This window comes from Euprymna scolopes, chromosome 15 (genome assembly GCF_053919585.1).
Source record: "Euprymna scolopes isolate OS-2025 chromosome 15, ASM5391958v1, whole genome shotgun sequence".
In the NCBI taxonomy this organism is placed as follows: Eukaryota; Metazoa; Mollusca; class Cephalopoda; order Sepiida; family Sepiolidae; genus Euprymna; species Euprymna scolopes.
Window position 1 is genome coordinate 47,566,504 of NC_136496.1, and position 21,688 is coordinate 47,588,191.

The 21,688-nt window shown below is 28.8% G+C and overlaps 1 protein-coding gene across 3 annotated transcripts in view; it reads left to right on the forward strand.

Moving 5' to 3' along the window:
* LOC145293818 (replication factor C subunit 1-like) overlaps nucleotides 1-21,688 on the forward strand; it is a 279,301-nt gene that overhangs the window by 20,087 nt on the left and 237,526 nt on the right. For all 3 annotated transcript variants that reach the window (XM_080140442.1, XM_080140441.1, XM_080140443.1), the window contains exon 2: nucleotides 13,744-14,469. In XM_080140442.1, the coding sequence (XP_079996568.1) occupies nucleotides 13,825-14,469 (645 nt within the window). In that variant the 5' untranslated portion in view covers nucleotides 13,744-13,824. The remainder of the gene's footprint in view (nucleotides 1-13,743; nucleotides 14,470-21,688) is intronic.

The window sequence follows — 21,688 nt, forward strand, 5'->3', positions numbered from 1 at the left end:
TTACAAAATCAATAAAAAACAGTATCTCACAAAATTAATACAAAACAGTATCTCACAAAATCAATAAAAAACAGTACTTCACAAAAATCAATACAAAACAGTACTTCACAAAATCAATAAAAAACAGTACTTCACAAAATCAAAAAACAAAAAACATTACTTCACAAAATCAAAAAACAAAAAACATAACATCACAAAATCAAAAAAAAAAACAGTACCTCAAAAAATCAAAAAAAAACTACCTCACAAAATAAAAAAAAAGCTACCTCACAAAATCAAAAAAAAAACTACCTCACAAATCAAAAAAAAAAATACTTCACAAAATCAATAAAAAACAGTACTTCACAAAATCAATAAAAAACAGTATCTCACAAAATCAATAAAAAACTACTTCACAAAATCAATAAAAAACAGTATTTCAAAAAATCAATAAAAAACAGTACCTCACAAAATCAAAAAAAAACCTACCTCACAAAAATCAAAAAAAAACAGTATCTCACAAAATCCAAAAAAAAAAACAGTATCTCACAAAATCAATAAAAAAACATTACTTCACAAAATCAAAAAAAAAACAGTATCTCACAAAATCAATAAAAAACAGTATCTCACAAAATCAATAAAAAACAGTATCTCACAAAATCAATCAAAAACAGTATCTCACAAAATCAATCAAAAACAGTATCTCACAAAATCAATAAAAAACAGTATCTCACAAAATCAATCAAAAACAGTATCTCACAAAATCAATCAAAAACAGTATCTCACAAAATCAATAAAAAACAGTACTTCACAAAATCAATAAAAAACAGTACTTCACAAAATCAAAAACAAAAAACAGTACCTCACAAAATCAAAAACAAAAAACAGTACCTCACAAAATCAAAAACAAAAAACAGTACCTCACAAAATCAAAAACAAAAAACAGTACCTCACAAAATCAAAAAAAATACTACCTCACAAAATCAAAAAAAACAGTATCTCACAAAATCAAAAAAAAAACAGTACCTCACAAAATCAAAAAAAAACAGTACCTCACAAAATACAAAAAAACAGTACCTCACAAAATCAAAAAAAAAACAGTACCTCACAAAATCAAAAAAAAAACAGTATCTCGCAAAATAAAAAAAAAACTACCTCACAAAATCAAAAAAAAAAAACAGCATCTCACAAAATCAAAAAAAAAAACAGCATCTCACAAAATAAAAAAAAAACAGTACTTCACAAAATCAATAAAAAACAGTAATTCACAAAATCAATAAAAAACAGTAATTCACAAAATCAATAAAAAACAGTAATTCACAAAATCAATAAAAACAGTACTTCACAAAATCAATAAAAACTACTTCACAAAATCAATAAAAAACAGTACCTTACAAAATCAAAAAAAACAAACTACCTCACAAAATCAAAAAAAAACCTACCTCACAAAATAAAAAAAAAACCTACCTCACAAAATAAAAAAAAAACAGTATCTCACAAAATAAAAAAAAACAGTATCTCACAAAATCAATAAAAAAACAGTACTTCACAAAATCAAAAAAAAAAACAGTATCTCACAAAATCAATAAAAAACAGTATCTCACAAAATCAATAAAAAACAGTATCTCACAAAATCAATAAAAAACAGTATCTCACAAAATCAATAAAAAACAGTATCTCACAAAATTAATACAAAACAGTATCTCACAAAATCAATAAAAAACAGTACCTCACAAAATCAATAAAAAAAACAGTACCTCACAAAATCAAAAAAATACTACCTCACAAAATAAAAAAAAACAGTATCTCACAAAATCAATAAAAAAAACAGTACTTCACAAAATCAATAAAAAAACAGTACTTCACAAAATCAATAAAAAACAGTACTTCACAAAATCAATAAAAAACAGTACTTCACAAAATCAATAAAAAACAGTACCTCACAAAATCAAAAAAAAACAGTACCTCACAAAATCAAAAAAAAAAACAGTACCTCACAAAATCAAAAAAAAAACTACCTCACAAAATCAAAAAAAAAACACTATCTCACAAAATCAAAAAAAAACAGTATCTCACAAAATCAATAAAAAACAGTATCTCACAATATCAATAAAAAACAGTACTTCACAAAATCAATAAAAAACAGTATCTCACAAAATCAATAAAAAACAGTATCTCACAAAATCAATAAAAAACAGTACTTCACAAAATCAATAAGAAACAGTATCTCACAAAATCAATAAAAAACAGTATATCACAAAATCAATAAAAAACAGTACTTCACAAAATCAACAAAAAACAGTACTTCACAAAATCAACAAAAAACAGTACTTCAAAAAAATCAACAAAAAACAGTACTTCACAAAATCAATAAAAAACAGTATCTCACAAAATCAATAAAAAACAGTATCTCACAAAATCAATAAAAAACAGTATCTCACAAAATCAATAAAAAACAGTATCTCACAAAATCAATCAAAAACAGTATCTCACAAAATCAATCAAAAACAGTATCTCACAAAATCAATCAAAAACAGTATCTCACAAAATCAATCAAAAACAGTATCTCACAAAATCAATAAAAAACAGTATCTCACAAAATCAATAAAAAACAGTACTTCACAAAATCAATAAAAAACAGTACTTCACAAAATCAAAAACAAAAAACAGTACCTCACAAAATCAAAAACAAAAAACAGTACCTCACAAAATCAAAAACAAAAAACAGTACCTCACAAAATCAAAAAAATACTACCTCACAAAATCAAAAAAAACAGTATCTCACAAAATCAAAAAAAAAAAAACAGTACCTCACAAAATCAAAAAAAAACAGTACCTCACAAAATCAAAAAAAAACAGTACCTCACAAAATCAAAAAAAAACAGTACCTCACAAAATCAAAAAAAACAGTACCTCACAAAATCAAAAAAAAACAGTACCTCACAAAATCAAAAAAAAAACAGTATCTCACAAAATAAAAAAAAAACTACCTCACAAAATCAAAAAAAAAAAACAGCATCTCACAAAATAAAAAAAAAACAGTACTTCACAAAATCAATAAAAAACAGTAATTCACAAAATCAATAAAAAACAGTAATTCACAAAATCAATAAAAAACAGTAATTCACAAAATCAATAAAAAACAGTACTTCACAAAATCAATAAAAACTACTTCACAAAATCAATAAAAAACAGTACTTCACAAAATCAAAAAAAAACAGTACCTTACAAAATCAAAAAAAAACAAACTACCTCACAAAATCAAAAAAAAACCTACCTCACAAAATAAAAAAAAAACCTACCTCACAAAATAAAAAAAAACAGTATCTCACAAAATAAAAAAAAACAGTATCTCACAAAATCAATAAAAAAACAGTACTTCACAAAATCAAAAAAAAAAAAAATATCTCACAAAATCAATAAAAAACAGTATCTCACAAAATCAATAAAAAACAGTATCTCACAAAATCAATAAAAAACAGTATCTCACAAAATCAATAAAAAACAGTATCTCACAAAATTAATACAAAACAGTATCTCACAAAATCAATAAAAAACAGTACCTCACAAAATCAATAAAAAAAACAGTACCTCACAAAATCAAAAAAATACTACCTCACAAAATAAAAAAAAAACAGTATCTCACAAAATAAAAAAAAACAGTATCTCACAAAATCAATAAAAAAACAGTACTTCACAAAATCAAAAAAAAAACAGTATCTCACAAAATCAATAAAAAACAGTACTTCACAAAATCAATAAAAAACAGTATCTCACAAAATCAATAAAAAACAGTATCTCACAAAATCAATAAAAAACAGTATCTCACAAAATTAATACAAAACAGTATCTCACAAAATCAATAAAAAACAGTACCTCACAAAATCAATAAAAAAACAGTACCTCACAAAATCAAAAAAATACTACCTCACAAAATAAAAAAAAACAGTATCTCACAAAATCAATAAAAAAAACAGTACTTCACAAAATCAATAAAAAACAGTACTTCACAAAATCAATAAAAAACAGTACTTCACAAAATCAATAAAAAACAGTACCTCACAAAATCAAAAAAAACAGTACCTCACAAAATCAAAAAAAAAACAGTACCTCACAAAATCAAAAAAAAAACTACCTCACAAAATCAAAAAAAAAACAGTATCTCACAAAATCAATAAAAAACAGTATCTCACAATATCAATAAAAAACAGTACTTCACAAAATCAATAAAAAACAGTATCTCACAAAATCAATAAAAAACAGTACTTCACAAAATCAATAAGAAACAGTATCTCACAAAATCAATAAAAAACAGTATATCACAAAATCAATAAAAAACAGTATCTCACAAAATCAACAACAAACAGTACTTCACAAAATCAACAAAAAACAGTACTTCAAAAAAATCAACAAAAAACAGTACTTCACAAAATCAATAAAAAACAGTATCTCACAAAATCAATAAAAAACAGTATCTCACAAAATCAATAAAAAACAGTATCTCACAAAATCAATCAAAAACAGTATCTCACAAAATCAATCAAAAACAGTATCTCACAAAATCAATCAAAAACAGTATCTCACAAAATCAATCAAAAACAGTATCTCACAAAATCAATCAAAAACAGTATCTCACAAAATCAATCAAAAACAGTATCTCACAAAATCAATCAAAAACAGTATCTCACAAAATCAATAAAAAACAGTACTTCACAAAATCAATAAAAAACAGTACTTCACAAAATCAAAAACAAAAAACAGTACCTCACAAAATCAAAAACAAAAAACAGTACCTCACAAAATCAAAAACAAAAAACAGTACCTCACAAAATCAAAAACAAAAAACAGTACCTCACAAAATCAAAAAAAATACTACCTCACAAAATCAAAAAAAATACTACCTCACAAAATCAAAAAAAACAGTATCTCACAAAATCAAAAAAAAAAAAAAACAGTACCTCACAAAATCAAAAAAAAAACAGTACCTCACAAAATCAAAAAAAAACAGTACCTCACAAAATCAAAAAAAACAGTACCTCACAAAATCAAAAAAAAACAGTACCTCACAAAATCAAAAAAAAAACAGTATCTCGCAAAATAAAAAAAAAACTACCTCACAAAATCAAAAAAAAAAAACAGCATCTCACAAAATCAAAAAAAAAAAACAGCATCTCACAAAATAAAAAAAAAAACAGTACTTCACAAAATCAATAAAAAACAGTAATTCACAAAATCAATAAAAAACAGTAATTCACAAAATCAATAAAAAACAGTAATTCACAAAATCAATAAAAAACAGTACTTCACAAAATCAATAAAAACTACTTCACAAAATCAATAAAAAACAGTACTTCACAAAATCAAAAAAAAAACAGTACCTTACAAAATCAAAAAAAAACAAACTACCTCACAAAATCAAAAAAAAACCTACCTCACAAAATAAAAAAAAAAACAGTATCTCACAAAATAAAAAAAAAAACAGTATCTCACAAAATAAAAAAAAACAGTATCTCACAAAATCAAAAAAAAAAAACAGTATCTCACAAAATCAATAAAAAACAGTATCTCACAAAATCAATAAAAAACAGTATCTCACAAAATCAATAAAAAACAGTATCTCACAAAATCAATAAAAAACAGTATCTCACAAAATTAATACAAAACAGTATCTCACAAAATCAATAAAAAACAGTACCTCACAAAATCAATAAAAAAAACAGTACCTCACAAAATCAAAAAAATACTACCTCACAAAATAAAAAAAAACAGTATCTCACAAAATCAATAAAAAAAACAGTACTTCACAAAATCAATAAAAAAACAGTACTTCACAAAATCAATAAAAAACAGTACTTCACAAAATCAATAAAAAACAGTACTTCACAAAATCAATAAAAAACAGTACCTCACAAAATAAAAAAAAACAGTACCTCACAAAATCAAAAAAAAAACAGTACCTCACAAAATCAAAAAAAAAACTACCTCACAAAATCAAAAAAAAAACAGTATATCACAAAATCAAAAAAAAACAGTATCTCACAAAATCAATAAAAAACAGTATCTCACAATATCAATAAAAAACAGTACTTCACAAAATCAATAAAAAACAGTATCTCACAAAATCAATAAAAAACAGTAATTCACAAAATCAATAAGAAACAGTATCTCACAAAATCAATAAAAAACAGTATATCACAAAATCAATAAAAAACAGTACTTCACAAAATCAACAAAAAACAGTACTTCACAAAATCAACAAAAAACAGTACTTCAAAAAAATCAACAAAAAACAGTACTTCACAAAATCAATAAAAAACAGTATCTCACAAAATCAATAAAAAACAGTATCTCACAAAATCAATCAAAAACAGTATCTCACAAAATCAATCAAAAACAGTATCTCACAAAATCAATCAAAAACAGTATCTCACAAAATCAATCAAAAACAGTATCTTACAAAATCAATCAAAAACAGTATCTCATAAAATCAATAAAAAACAGTACTTCACAAAATCAATAAAAAACAGTACTTCACAAAATCAAAAACAAAAAACAGTACCTCACAAAATCAAAAACAAAAAACAGTACCTCACAAAATCAAAAACAAAAAACAGTACCTCACAAAATCAAAAAAAATACTACCTCACAAAATCAAAAAAAACAGTATCTCACAAAATCAAAAAAAAAAAACAGTATCTCACAAAATCAAAAAAAAAAAAACAGTACCTCACAAAATCAAAAAAAAAACAGTACCTCACAAAATCAAAAAAAAACAGTACCTCACAAAATCAAAAAAAAACAGTACCTCACAAAATCAAAAAAAAACAGTACCTCACAAAATAAAAAAAAAAACAGTATCTCACAAAATAAAAAAAAAACTACCTCACAAAATCAAAAAAAAAAAACAGCATCTCACAAAATAAAAAAAAACAGTACTTCACAAAATCAATAAAAAACAGTAATTCACAAAATCAATAAAAAACAGTAATTCACAAAATCAATAAAAAACAGTAATTCACAAAATCAATAAAAAACAGTACTTCACAAAATCAATAAAAACTACTTCACAAAATCAATAAAAAACAGTACTTCACAAAATCAAAAAAAAACAGTACCTTACAAAATCAAAAAAAAACAAACTACCTCACAAAATCAAAAAAAAACCTACCTCACAAAATAAAAAAAAAACCTACCTCACAAAATAAAAAAAAAACAGTATCTCACAAAATAAAAAAAAACAGTATCTCACAAAATCAATAAAAAAACAGTACTTCACAAAATCAAAAAAAAAAAAAATATCTCACAAAATCAATAAAAAACAGTATCTCACAAAATCAATAAAAAACAGTATCTCACAAAATCAATAAAAAACAGTATCTCACAAAATCAATAAAAAACAGTATCTCACAAAATTAATACAAAACAGTATCTCACAAAATCAATAAAAAACAGTACCTCACAAAATCAATAAAAAAAACAGTACCTCACAAAATCAAAAAAATACTACCTCACAAAATAAAAAAAAACAGTATCTCACAAAATCAATAAAAAAAACAGTACTTCACAAAATCAATAAAAAAACAGTACTTCACAAAATCAATAAAAAACAGTACTTCACAAAATCAATAAAAAACAGTACTTCACAAAATCAATAAAAAACAGTACCTCACAAAATCAAAAAAAACAGTACCTCACAAAATAAAAAAAAAAACAGTACCTCACAAAATCAAAAAAAAAACTACCTCACAAAATCAAAAAAAAAACAGTATCTCACAAAATCAAAAAAAAACAGTATCTCACAAAATCAATAAAAAACAGTATCTCACAATATCAATAAAAAACAGTACTTCACAAAATCAATAAAAAACAGTATATCACAAAATCAATAAAAAACAGTACTTCACAAAATCAACAAAAAACAGTACTTCACAAAATCAACAAAAAACAGTACTTCAAAAAAATCAACAAAAAACAGTACTTCACAAAATCAATAAAAAACAGTATCTCACAAAATCAATAAAAAACAGTACTTCACAAAATCAATAAAAAACAGTACTTCACAAAATCAATAAAAAACAGTACTTCACAAAATCAAAAAAAAAAAACAGTACCTCACAAAATCAAAAAAAAAAAAACAGTACCTTACAAAATCAAAAAAAAAAAAACAGTACCTCACAAAATCAAAAAAAAAAAGACAGTACCTCACAAAATTAAAAATCTGGCCAAATCAATTTAGTGAGATACTTTGTTGCATTGCTTCCATCTATTCAGTCTAAATCTACAGAAAGAAAATAAAACATAAAAAGTTTTTTTTTTCTTTTTTTGTACATAAAATATTTTTATAAAAACATTAAATCTAAAATTTAAAAAAAAATGATTTGTTTTTTTTCTAAATAAATCATTTTTATTAACACTTGGTTTTAAATAAAATATTTTCATGAAAAACTGTTTTTGGTACATAAAATATATTTATGAAAACATTAAATTCCCCCCCCCCCAAAAAAAAAAATGTCGAGTTTCTTTCCAATTCCCCTCCCTCCCCTCAAACTTTGAAATGATGACTTTGACAGGTTTCCGAGGGTGCTGAAAACGAATATCAGTTTAATTTGGGGCAGATAAATAGTTTTCATGATATGAAGAAATTACTTTTTCAAAAAGTGGAGGATCACTCTCCTATATAAATTTAATGTAGAATGAGCACCTACTCTCTGGCCACCTAGTTGGGGGGGGGGGTAATTGTTTTTTTGCTGAAAGTTTTTTTTCAGGCATCGTTAAGAAAAAAATGTAATGGCAAACCTATACGAGAGTGCACCCCCAAAATGAGAAAGGAGGAGGGTGTGCTGTTGTACAGGTCCACTAATAAAATAAAAAGCAATACATTAAAACATTCAATAAAGAAAAACATTAAAAAACAAAGAAAAAAATCTCTATGATGTACTTACCCATGACAGGAAAAAACTTTTGAAAACACTCCGAATTGATTGGGTGGGAAGGGTAATAGCTGTAGGTATTCGGGTATGCTGCTATTGAATCTGACACTCAAAATATGTACAAATGATGTCTTAAGAACAGGAAAATTATTTGTTTGTGCATATTTTGAATGTCAGATTCATTAGCAACATACCCTACGAAAGAGGAAGGGGGAGTTACTTATGGCTCTTCATTCTTTGACTTATATTGGTATAATTTTGCCACCTGAGCAAAAAGTTTGTGAAGCAGTTTACTCTGGTCACTCTCGCTTTTGATGAAAAGGTACCTAGCCAAGTATTGTTGCATAAAGTTTGCATGAATGCCTGGCCTCTTCACCTATTGTTTGATATCGAGCCACAAACGCTCTATGTTTGGATTATGTAGCATTGGGTCTTCCGGGTCCACAAAATTTTCTGTACAATTGACGATGAAATGCGTATAATGTTCCCTCAGATTGCTATAAGTTTTCCAACTGTCAACTATCAATATGACAGATCCTGATAGAATAAATTTTTTAATTAGTGGCAGTAATGTGCCTTCATTCTTCCATTCGTCAGAGCCTGTCAGAACGATAATGAAATTACGTTAAATGTTTTAAGTTGGAAAAAAATAAAATTTCTACGTTCGCCAAGTTTACTGACAAAAGTTCCACTCCATGGCATCGAGCCGACAAAAAGAAAACTCTCCCTCATTTCAAGAAATGCTGGCTATTTATATTTTATATTTCCAAACCCAACCGAGTCTTAATTTGCATAGGACATGTTTTTGCCTTGTGTCGGTCGGGTTTTGAATTTAAGACTTTCTCTCTTTTAAGCACATGACAACAAAGCTAACCAGGTATGCTACGATTTTCCCTACACTCCCCCCCTGATCTCATGATCACAATCAGGGCAGGGAGGTAGTATCTGTCTTTGTCAGGTACTTCTTTAAAGAGGAATCATGCGGGCCTCACTCATGCATACTCTCGTCTGCAGGTCAGCTTTCAATAGACACCTCCTCAGTTGGGGGTTACTAGCATCGGAATCACTGTCAAGTGGATTTGAATCCAAATAGATTACCACTCACTATCCTCAGAATCACTTTTGTCACTTGATAAGTGCGTCCGTATTACTGGTTAAAGGTCTTAACATGCCAAGGCACGCCATCAACTTTCACAGACGTGACCCTTGTTGTGCACCTGCCATGCAAATTTTTAACCCAAATGACATCTTCTCTTTCATACTTCTCTTCAGTCACTTCTGGGTTAGGGTAGTGGGTAGTGGGTTAGGGTTAGCTTCAACACTTTTGATTCAAACATATTTATGTAGCATGTCAGCTGGTGCAGTGGAAGGTGACACGTTATCCTTTGGGACCGCCTCCAATATCGAACAACTCTTTCTGGCCGCAATGGTCTTAACAGTTCTATGGCTCCATTCTACAATCCCATTTCTACTAGGTGAGTAGGCACATCTAAATCGCAGATGTATATCCAAATTTTTTGCAAATTCCCCAAACTCTTTACTAGTGAAAGCAATGGCGTTGTCAGTTCCATCAGCAGGCCTTGCTCCAGAAAAAATATTTTCCAACTGTCAGATAACAGTGGCCATATCTGTCTGACGCAGTGGCTGCCATATTGTAAATCTAGAGGGGCCACAGTCGATGATAGAAAATTCATTAAGTAGATATGAATTAATCTCAGAAATAAATCCAGAAAATTTTTTCATATGGATTTTGGATTTCTGTAAAAAATGGAAATTCCCATAATCGACCAGAACTTATGCATTTTGGGACCAGTCCAATTTTCAATTTTGTAAATCCTCTCTATCTAGCACAAAATATACCCCTATTTACTGAGATGACATCATAAATCGTACTCTACATGAATCCTTGATTAACTTTCACAGTACCAAGATACCAGGAATCTTGATAAACAACAACTATATATTCACCAGTTGATGATAATTTTTGTCATTTCTATTCTGTTCTTTTACTGAAAATTCAATTATGTAAACAAAGAAATAAAACAGTAATTTTTTTACCTTGTTTCCACCTTAACATTTAAAATGATTACTTCTATTGGTTTTCGGGTATGCTGAAAACGAATATCGCATTTAAATTTTCTGTAAATAAGTAGTTTTCCGGATATTAACCAATGTATTTTCTTATGTTATTGCTGGTGGCCATCTTGTTGCACGCAAGCGTATAAATGCAACCCTGAGAAACTACGCACAAACGTGCATACCAAGATGGCCACCAGCAATAACGTAAGAAATGACATTGCTTAATATCCGGAAAGCTACTTATTTGTGGAAAATTTAAATGCGATATTCGTTTTCAGCATACCCGAAAACTTTAAAAGGTAGTCATTTTAAAGAAAAATGTTAAGGTGGAAACAAGGTAAAAATTTACAAAATGCATCACAATAAAATTCTTTATCAAACCGCCTAGTTATTATTATTATTATTATTATTATTATTATTGTTATTTAGATATCCTCAGTTAAAAAAAAATGGTCTTGACAATGAGTTAAAAATAAATTAAAGTTTCATGATATCTTTTTTATTTAATTGTTAGGTGAAAGTACAGAATAGTTAACAAAAAACACCCTTCCTTCCCCATGTTAAGAATTGGTTTCTAAATAATGACGTTATTATTTCAGCATGTGCACAAGTACCTTTTATTTGTTATGTATTTTTTTATTTATTTATTTATTTTTTTGACCACTAAAAACACAAGTACAAATAAGAAGTTAAACGCATGTACTTAGTAATTTTGTTGTTTTTTAACGTTTTTAGTACATGTTAAAAACAACAAAATAGTATTGTTTGGAAATCAAATTTGAAAAACTTGAAAATAATTTTTTTAAATTGACGAAGAATAAAAAATGACTAGTAAGACAGATTTCTATTTGCAAGAAAATACTTTAGTCAGCTCAGTGCATGACGCGCTTAGCAACCGTTTTTCTGTAAGCAGATTTGATTTCTATAAAAGATAACATTTTAAAGAAAATTCTGTGCAATTAATAATTATCAAATATTTACATATTATACATGAAAATAATTCTGAAACTATTATCTATATGAAAATGAATATATGCCGATTTATCTTATCAATTTTGAAATATTCTTTGTCAACTTTGCTCTGTCGTAACTTTGCTCCCTGTGGTCGTAAAAATATTAATCAAAATCCAGTAGAGATGGACTTCTATGTTTATATAGACTGTAAAATTTTAGCCATATCCAATTAAATTTAACCCCCACGCATATGTGTCCAAACGTAACGTATAAAATGTAAACATTGAAAAAACAGTTTCCCTTTTCGCTGTCGTCATTTTTTACCGCTTTTTCATTTTTAACTTGGAGCATAAAAATATTGAACGCATAAAAGAAAAATAAATTAACATCATTGGAATGCTTATTGTATTCTTTCGATCAATGTAATTCTTTTAAAAATTGACCAACAAATAAAAAAGATATGACTTGTTGAACCACATTAGGTATGTAATATTGTCGATGTCGATGTCCACAAAACTACGGCATATACTTGTAATGCTAATCTTAGCAGCATTGAATGTGGCCATCCATTTTTGTCCCCATTCTACTACAAACTGGACGTCTTCCTCTAGTGTTTCTCTCATTGCCTTGGATATGTGTTCATTCGTTTTCCCCTCAAGTCTGTTATAGAGCATGGTGTTGTCAGCAAATATACCCATCTCAGAGACCATATTATCAGGGAGGTCATTCATGAATATCAGGAATAATAAAGGTCCAAGGATCGACCCCTGACATACATCCGCATTTATATTATATTGTTTTGACATACGACCATCGAGGACAACCTGGATTCTCCTGAGCACCTGCTATGAAAATAATGATAAAGTAGAGATAAACTCACAATGAAAAAGAAGTGGTAAGGATGAGAAAAGATTTCAAAGCCAGTTTTGTACCTTGTTAAGGCAGGAGAGAAAAAAAAAACTACAAAAATTTGCATCAAGACATTTAAAGATATTATCAACAATCATATTCTCAATTTTCAAATTCGATCTGGAATGCAAATTAACAAAATGTGCTTGTCTTCTTTACATTATAGCTGCTGCTTACAGATACTATAATTATTATCATTGATATTTTCAAAGAACCAGTTAAATTCACTAAAATGGAAACTATCTTTTCAAATAGGCTAATTAAAAATGGCTACGATGAAATTATAAAACAACATACAATTAAGTTTGATGCATAAAAATGATAAAAGGATTACTTATGAGTTAGGTGATAAAATTAACTCATTAAAAATGAAACGTTCTCTTATACATAACGAAGATAAGATATGATCAGTTTTTTTGATACCCCGACCATGATTAAGATTGTCATCTTGATTTCCAAATTTCATGATGAAATTTCTTGCAGTAGTAGCAAACTTTTAAAAAATATCCCTACCCCTATTTGTCCCAAAAGTTCTTAAAATAACCTGTTACCAGTGTTTTTATTACTTTACCTGGTTAAGTGTTAAAATAAAACATAGATTATTATTTCATTTCCAAACAAAATGGTATTTTGATGACTTATATGTATTGGTTTTTAAAAAAATGACTATTTTAATAGAACCCCCTTGAAATCTGTGCTGAGTCATATCATACAAGATGAGAATAGTCATCTGAATGATGCAAGTTATCAATCCTCATCTAAAAAATTCTGAAATATTCTGTTAATTTTCTTTGAAGATATTTGATTTATAATATTCTATTCAAAACATTGTTCCACTTTTAAATTATCTGAATTACATCTTAAAATTATTGAATTATTTTTTATTTTACAGGATATAAGAAAATATTTCAATTCACCTGGTTGTAAACCTTCCAAGATTATTGAAAAGAATAATAATGAAGTGAAAATTTCAATGAAACAAGACCAGATCAACAATGCTCTTCCCAAATCAAAAAATGTCAAGCATAAAGACTCCTCCACTGAAAAATCCAAAAGTGCATTTAGTATGGAGGACAAAAAAGCAAATAAACATGAATGTGATAATAAGAAAGAAAAGAGTGAAAAGAAAAAGCTTAAAAATATGGAAGAAACATCCAGGAGTTTCAAAGAGAAAGAGACAAATGAAAATAAAAAAGAGAAGAAAACATTTAATAAAGAATCGGATAAAACCACTGTAAAAGAGGAAGATAACAAGGTTAAGGAGAAAATGAAATCTATTAAAAAAAAACATAGTGAAGAGAGAAAGAAGACTTTTGAACAAAAGAAAATAGCAAATGAGAACTCTGACAGTGAAGATAGAAAGTTGGACTCAAAACAAAAGCAGAAGACCAAAATGAAACGGAAACATTTTGAGAGTTCTAACGAATCTGAAGACATCACTGAGGATGAGAGTGGATGTGAAAAGAAAGAATCTTGTAAAAAGAAATCCGTTTCTGAAAGAATTTCTGGCAAATTGAAGAAATGCCACTCTAAAAGACAATGTGTACAGAATGAGAGTGATGAGGACTTCAATGAAAATATAAAGTCAAGTACAAAAACTAAAAAGAATAAAAAACAAGTAAGTTTGATATGTTATCATTATTAATCTTATAACATTTCTAGATATTGATTGAAAGTATTGCTTTATGAACTTTGGTACAGGAAAATATTTAAAATAATGTAAAACTCTTTAAAAGGAGAAAAAATTATAGTATTATAATTGATTTAAGTAGATATAGTTTAGATATATGATATACCATTGCTATACAATTATCATATTTATAACATACCATTGCTATACAATTATCATATAACATTCCATGGCTATACGATTATCATATTTATAACCTGCCATGGCTATACAATTATCAACTGTTAACTTTTAATGTTTTCATCTTTTAAAATAATTAAAGGAAAAATGGGGGGAAAATGATTTATTTTTTGGTTCCCCGATTTATTGGAGAGGGGCCTGTGTTTTCAGTGGCGTGCATCCGTTAGTCTGAACGATTGTCAGATAACTGTCCATTAGTTTTTCCAGAAATTTTGTCACAAATTGTATTTTATTAAATAGATGTGCACAGTAAAAAAAAAATTTTTTTTTGCAAAAATTCCTGTTGCCTCCCCAGGGGCTCAAAAAAGGTAAAAGAAATTATACATTTTGCCCCATTTTGATCCATCCATTAGATTTTTCTGAAAAAAAAAACGTGGCCAAAATGTTGAGGCCATTGTTCTTAATATAAATCCAGAATGGGTAAACCTGGTAAAATTCTGGTTTGCGTCCCCGTAGACTTTTAGTGCTAAAAACGCCCCTTTTTGTGTTTTTTTTTCATATTTTTCAATAAAAACTTGATATGTCTGACTATATAGTAGTTTTTCACAGTGGTCAAGTCAAATATACATGTGTTAAGGCCTGAAACTGCACTGTTATCCATTTACACTGGGATTCGGCATCCCCAGGGACTCAAAAGAAGTAAAAAATGTCTCAAAATGGCCAAAAATGATACTTTTTGCCCCATAGCATTTGATCCATCCATTAGATTTTCCTGAAACTTGGACAAAATGTGGAGGCTATTGTTCTTAATATAAATTCAGTATGGGTGACCCTGGCAAAATTCTGGTTTGCATTCCTCTGGAACTTTTAGGGCTAAAAAAACATGTTTTTTTGGAGCTTTTTTCATATTACTTAAAAACTTGATATATGTGTCTATATAGTGGTTTTTCATGATGCTGAATTCAAATATGCATGTCTTAAAGCATAAAACTGCACCGTTTGTCCATTTTCACTAGGATTCGATGTTCCCAGGAGCTCAAAAGGAGTCACAAATGCCCCAGAATTGCAAAAAATGACACTTTTTGCCCCATAACTTTTGGCCCATCGATTAGATTTTCCTGAAACGTTTGCGAAAATGTGAAGGCAACGTTGACCCGTCACACTTCTCACATCATTTCTTCGCTATTTTTATCGATATCATCATCTCACGTGCAGCATCAGAGGGGAACCACGCACGCGCGGCTTGTTACCATTGATTACTAATAAAAGTATATTTTAAAAAATTTTGATGTAATACTTTTTAGCACAGTATATTTGTTAATATTCATTAGCTACCATTTGGAATAACTACAAAATTCTTACTAAGTACTAATTCAACAAATCCTGTTTTAAGTGAGTAAATTTTTGTATCATGTTTTAGAATACTATTTTAACAAAATATATTTACTGATTGTATATGTATGTGTGTGTCATTTATTTATTTTACTTATGCTTTCTGAACTGATTCCATTATTTATATGAAAGAGCATTTTACCTTAATGCTAGTTTGGAATAATTTTGCCTTCAACAATCTGATACTCCCAGATTAGGAACATCATATATATTTTTAAAATTTAATTATCCATGGATATGTTTCATTGCACTAGTGGGAATTGATACAGTATATGTGTATATATTTGTATATATATTTTTATTAACAGTGGCTAAGTCAGAATTTGTTTTTGCTGCAGTTTCATTTTTTTGAGGTGTTGACCTCACATTTGGAAAAAATATATATACTTTCAAATAGGTGTGTGCTTAAAATTGAAATGGCTTAAAATATTTCAATATTGGTATATGAAGAAAGAGCTTTATGAGCTAAGAAAGAATCTTTTTAAATTTTTAAAATCCAATTAAAATTAAGGGAGTTATGATTATTTTTGTGCCTCACACGTTTGGATATTTTTTTCTCTTTAAGACCATGTGCGTTTTGTCACATTTTTTGCACTACATTTTGAGTAAAAATGTTATATCTTTGTTAAAACACAATTTGGAATTTACCATCTAAGTGTATTTTTGTGCTAGGAATTAGAATATGCTTCTGAAAATCTCCAGACATTTGGTTTCCAAATAATCTAAATGCACATAAATATGCTGCAATTCCTTAAACATGCCATGTATCCATTAAAAGAAAAGAAATTAGAGAAGTCAAAGTTGAATTGTAATGCATTTTATTTACAAATGACTGAAATCGAAATCTAGGACTGTTTAAAAATAAATATATTGCAATATTTCTTTGGTATTATTGTAGATTAATACCTTCTGTTAGCCCCCACCATATCTGACCACCTCTCCAAAATATGTGATTTTTACCTTTGTAGGCAATTACGTGTGAATACCTTGAAAAACTTTAATGAAAGATAAACAAGTATTATTTTAGAATTTAATGTAAAATGATTCCCCATTTTGAGCCATTCTAGCGTTTTAGGGCAGTTAACCATTTTTTTCTATAGGAGATAAATCCTGTTTTTTTTTTTTTTTTTTTTCTAAAGACGATTATGTGTGGTTTTAGTAGGATCTTTGTGCAATTATGAGAGGGTGGGAGGTTGCCACTCTGACTTTGGGTTAATGATAGAGCTAAGGAAAATTATGTGTGAACACCCTGAAGACTTGATAGAAACAAAACAAAAACAATTTTAGAATTTAGAGTGGGGGTTAGTTTCACATAAATTTAATGTAAAATAATTTATCATTTCGAGACCATTCTAGCGTTTTAGGACAGTTGGCCAATTTACTTTGTTATGGGAGATAAATTGTGCACTTTTCTTTAAGGAAGGATCTGGTTTTTTTAAAAAAAAATTTTTTAGACACTTATATGTAGCCTACCAAGGAATTTTGTTTGGTGAGGAGCTTGCCACTTGGACATAGTGTGATTGTTAGGGCTAAAGAAGGTTTTTAGGAGAAGGAAGCTTGCCACTCTAACCTAGGGTTAGAGGTAGAATTAAGGGATTTTTTTTTTTTTTTTTTTTTTTAGAGTGCGTTTGACACCCATATTTACGATTAATGGGTTATAATTATTGGCTTTTGAAAATGTTATGCCTTAGGTTTTGAACATCAAGTTACTTTTAAATATGTAAAGTTACGTAATTGAGGGGTGTGAAACTTTACAAAAATTATGACAAACAGACAAAAATAAATTTCATTTAAAATAAGTGACGTTACTAATAAAAAAAGTGACGTTTGGAAAACTTAAGTATTTTTTACCCACCTATTTAAATATCAAAAAGCATTTTTTACTCAATCTGACAAATCATTCACAAATTTTGGATAAATTTGGTTTTTATTTTCAATTACATTTCTTGTCCGAGTGACATTATTTCTTTAAACTTTCCAGTTAAAGTGTTTTTTATTTCTCTACCTGGACTTCGGGCCAAGATCACAGTGTAGTATTCTGATGCTACACTTAGTCTTTTCTGTCCTCTGTCAGTGAAGGAGAAATCCTTCATGACTGAGACAATTTTTATGTTTGTTCCTATCCAGATTGCTCCTTTTTGGGGGCTGGATTTTCCTCACATTAAAAACTGACCTTGTGTCTGTCTTCATGGAGAGGCAAGTAAATAGGAACTTTACTAGAAACTGAGCACCTCTTACAAATATTTAAATATTGATTTTGCATTTTTTAATAATTGGATAGATTAGTGTCTATTCGATTATAATCTGCTGAAAAAAATTTTAAATTGGGGGGGTCATTACAAAATCTTACTTTATGATGCTAACATTTTTATCACTTTATTTGCTTGAAACTCTTAAAATATATAATGTACCTTATTATTTATTAATTCATTTGAAAGTATATTTGTTTCCGAACAAAACGGTGGTATTTTGAGGTGTTTGGTTTTTAAAATATGACGATTTTAGCAGAACCCCCTTAAAATCTGTGATTATCCAAAGCGTTATATCGTCCATGTGTAGCACTACTTATACGAGTTTTGTAAATAGTGATGCACTATTTACAAAACTCATAAGACCACAGGCCAAAAACAATGTTTTGCACTCATGGTTGCTGTCTTTGTTTTCTGTCTTCTGAGTGTCTCTATCTCTCTCATGGTTTCTTTTTTTCTTTTTTGCTCCTTTTTTATTTTACTGCCCCCCTCCTCCTACTTACTGATCATGCAACGATTGAAATTATTTTTTTAATTGTGATGGTCTGGTGTTTGGATATGTATAAAAAGCACTAGTTGGAAATAGTTTCAGTAAACCAAACCAACTGTGCATGTCATGATTACTGTTACACAAGGCTCTGGTAAATGATACTTCAACTCTCTTCAGCTGAAATATGAGGATATCTATTAATAATGAACAAAAACTTGAACGTAAAACTGCATTGCAACGCTTTCTGAGATTTGTTTTGCAAGTGAGGATCAGCTTGTTGAGCATAATGCAGGCTACGCAATCGCCTGGTATGGTAAGTCAGAAAAAGAGACATGAGGCTGGTATTGGCTTTATCATTAAAGGATATATGAGGATATAATGAAGTTAAGAATTCCTTTTGTTGCTGGTCAATATATGAATATTTTATCTGTGTCAATCTTTACTTCATCTTTGCTTTTTTCTATCCTACATTCAGATATATTGTTGCTGCCAAGTGTTTAGTAATCCTTGGTAACTTGAATGTGTGGATCAGCTCAGATAATGAAACCCGGTTTCTCTTACGTCAATATGGCATTGGTGGAATCGATGCAAAAACGATTTGCTGCTTCTTCACTGAACTGAATCTAGTTAGTATATTTTCCCACCAGAAGAACAAGGTAACCTAGTTCCATCTGCAGTGTAGGCATGCTCACTTAATAATAAGGTAATAACAGTTTAAGAAACTTTTGAAAAGTCCAATTCATGTGTGACATAGTGTGACACTGATTATTTAATGGTCAATATGACAATAAAAATATGGGTGTGTAAAACATTCATTGATCATCATTCAATCCCGGGCAATGTCAGGTCTCCCTGCTGGTATAATGATAATGCTGACCTGGTGACACATTTCTCAGAGGATATGCAATCAGTCGTGGATCTCTGTTCCTGAATGCTTGTATCTGCTTTGGACTGATGGTTAGCATTAAGAAAACTGTCCTGTAAACTCTCACTCTTGGTGATCTGTGTGTGGAACTTGATGTCTGTCTCTGGGAAACATGGGAGTCTGGTTATATAACTCTGACAACTAAAACGTCAGTATATCAAACGTGTAACGTTATCCTTGTTCTATACCTCCGAAGCATGGGCATTGTATCAACCAGACATAAAATGGCTCAAATGATTTCATCAGCACCACCTCAGACATATTCTTAGTCTGAGTTGGGACACTTTTGTATCTTAGCCATATTTATAGAAAACAGATGCATTGGTTGTCCTGTTTAGATTGCTGACTGTATAGATTTGCAAAACACTTATGGTTCTTTTGAGCAGTGAAACGTACAGATTTGCAAGGGCACTGAATGTTTTGAGGCATCCAGGGTTAACTGTGCAAAACTAAAGAGAGCATGCAGGAAACATAAAATTTAAATAATTGTGTCGATCTGAAATGTGTGACCAAACTCTGTTATCAAAGGAACATCTGGTTAATCACATGAAGTCAAATGGAAGCATTTCATCTACAACCATTTCTTTTCCAAAAGGGGCAGAATCACTGCTTGTTATATACTTGATGTTTGATCAGTTGATGGCATATGATGCTGTAGTGAAAATTGAGTGTGACTGCAGTCACGGAGGTGGGCTGCATGTGCGAACTCGAAACCCAAGCGATGGGACCCGAGAAGGCGACAAATCAGCAGGTTCGATTGCACATTAATTTGCATAAATGAGATAATATAAGGCTGGGAGTTAAGAGGTTTCAGAGAGTCGAGCTGTTGAGTTCTCGAGAACTGGATGGAACCTGGTTAGAGCGGAGAGTGTCGCTGAGAATCGAGTCCAGGTTTTTTTCGATTAGAGATGCAGGCCAGTTTGCATCAGGATGTAGAACTATATGCAGCTCATTAGCAGGTAGATATGTTTAAATATATTTTGATTGATGCAGATTTTGTGTTTATTATTATGTTACATTGGACCCATTGTATAGTAATGATTTAAAAAGTTTAAAAAATAATTATTTGTGTGCCACCACTGAGAATCGAAACTGAAACATTTAACTTACAATTTATTTTTTCCTTTGATGTTAATGCCTGAATTATGAAGACATGTTTGCTGTAAGGCTAAAAATTAAAACATGAACCAAATGATATATTATATATTTATATGATACTTATTATTTTACTTATTTATTATTACTATTATTATCACTACTGTTGTTGTTATTATTATTATTATTATCTTTATATATATTATTAGTATTATTTTTTATGATTATTGCCATCATAATAAATAATTCATTCCTAAAATAATTACAAATATATAAATATCAATTCAAAATTATAACTAAAATTTAAAGTTATCTCCCTTAGATCATTAAAAAGCTTTTATTTAAAAAAAAAAATGTTACCTCCTTTGTATTTTAAAAATTAGCATGCACAAATAAGTCAGTTAAACATTTTATTTACAATAAATAATCATTTCAACCATTTGTGGCCAAAATACAAAACCAAAATGCCCACATATGTACTGACGAACATTAAAACAAATTTTCTTATGCAATTCAATAAGGTATTTAAAAAAATTTCCTTTTTTCTACTCTTTTTCTATTTCTTCTAATTTTCTATTTTCATTATCAATATAAAATTTACAACATTTTTATGTTTTTAACGATTTTCAAGAATATTCACCTTACTACAAAAATGCTAGTTATACTTTGGTGTCTTACCCCCACCTCCCTTTTGTACTGATGAGGAGACTGTTCGATGAAACATTATTTGTCAATTACTATCAATGTAAATAAAATGAATATTGTTTCCGGTATTACCACTGTTCTTTTAAAGTATTAATGCATTAAAATAAACTTTGTTCTTTTAGACTCCAGGTCTAATTCCCTCTATAAAATATATGTATATATCATATGGTT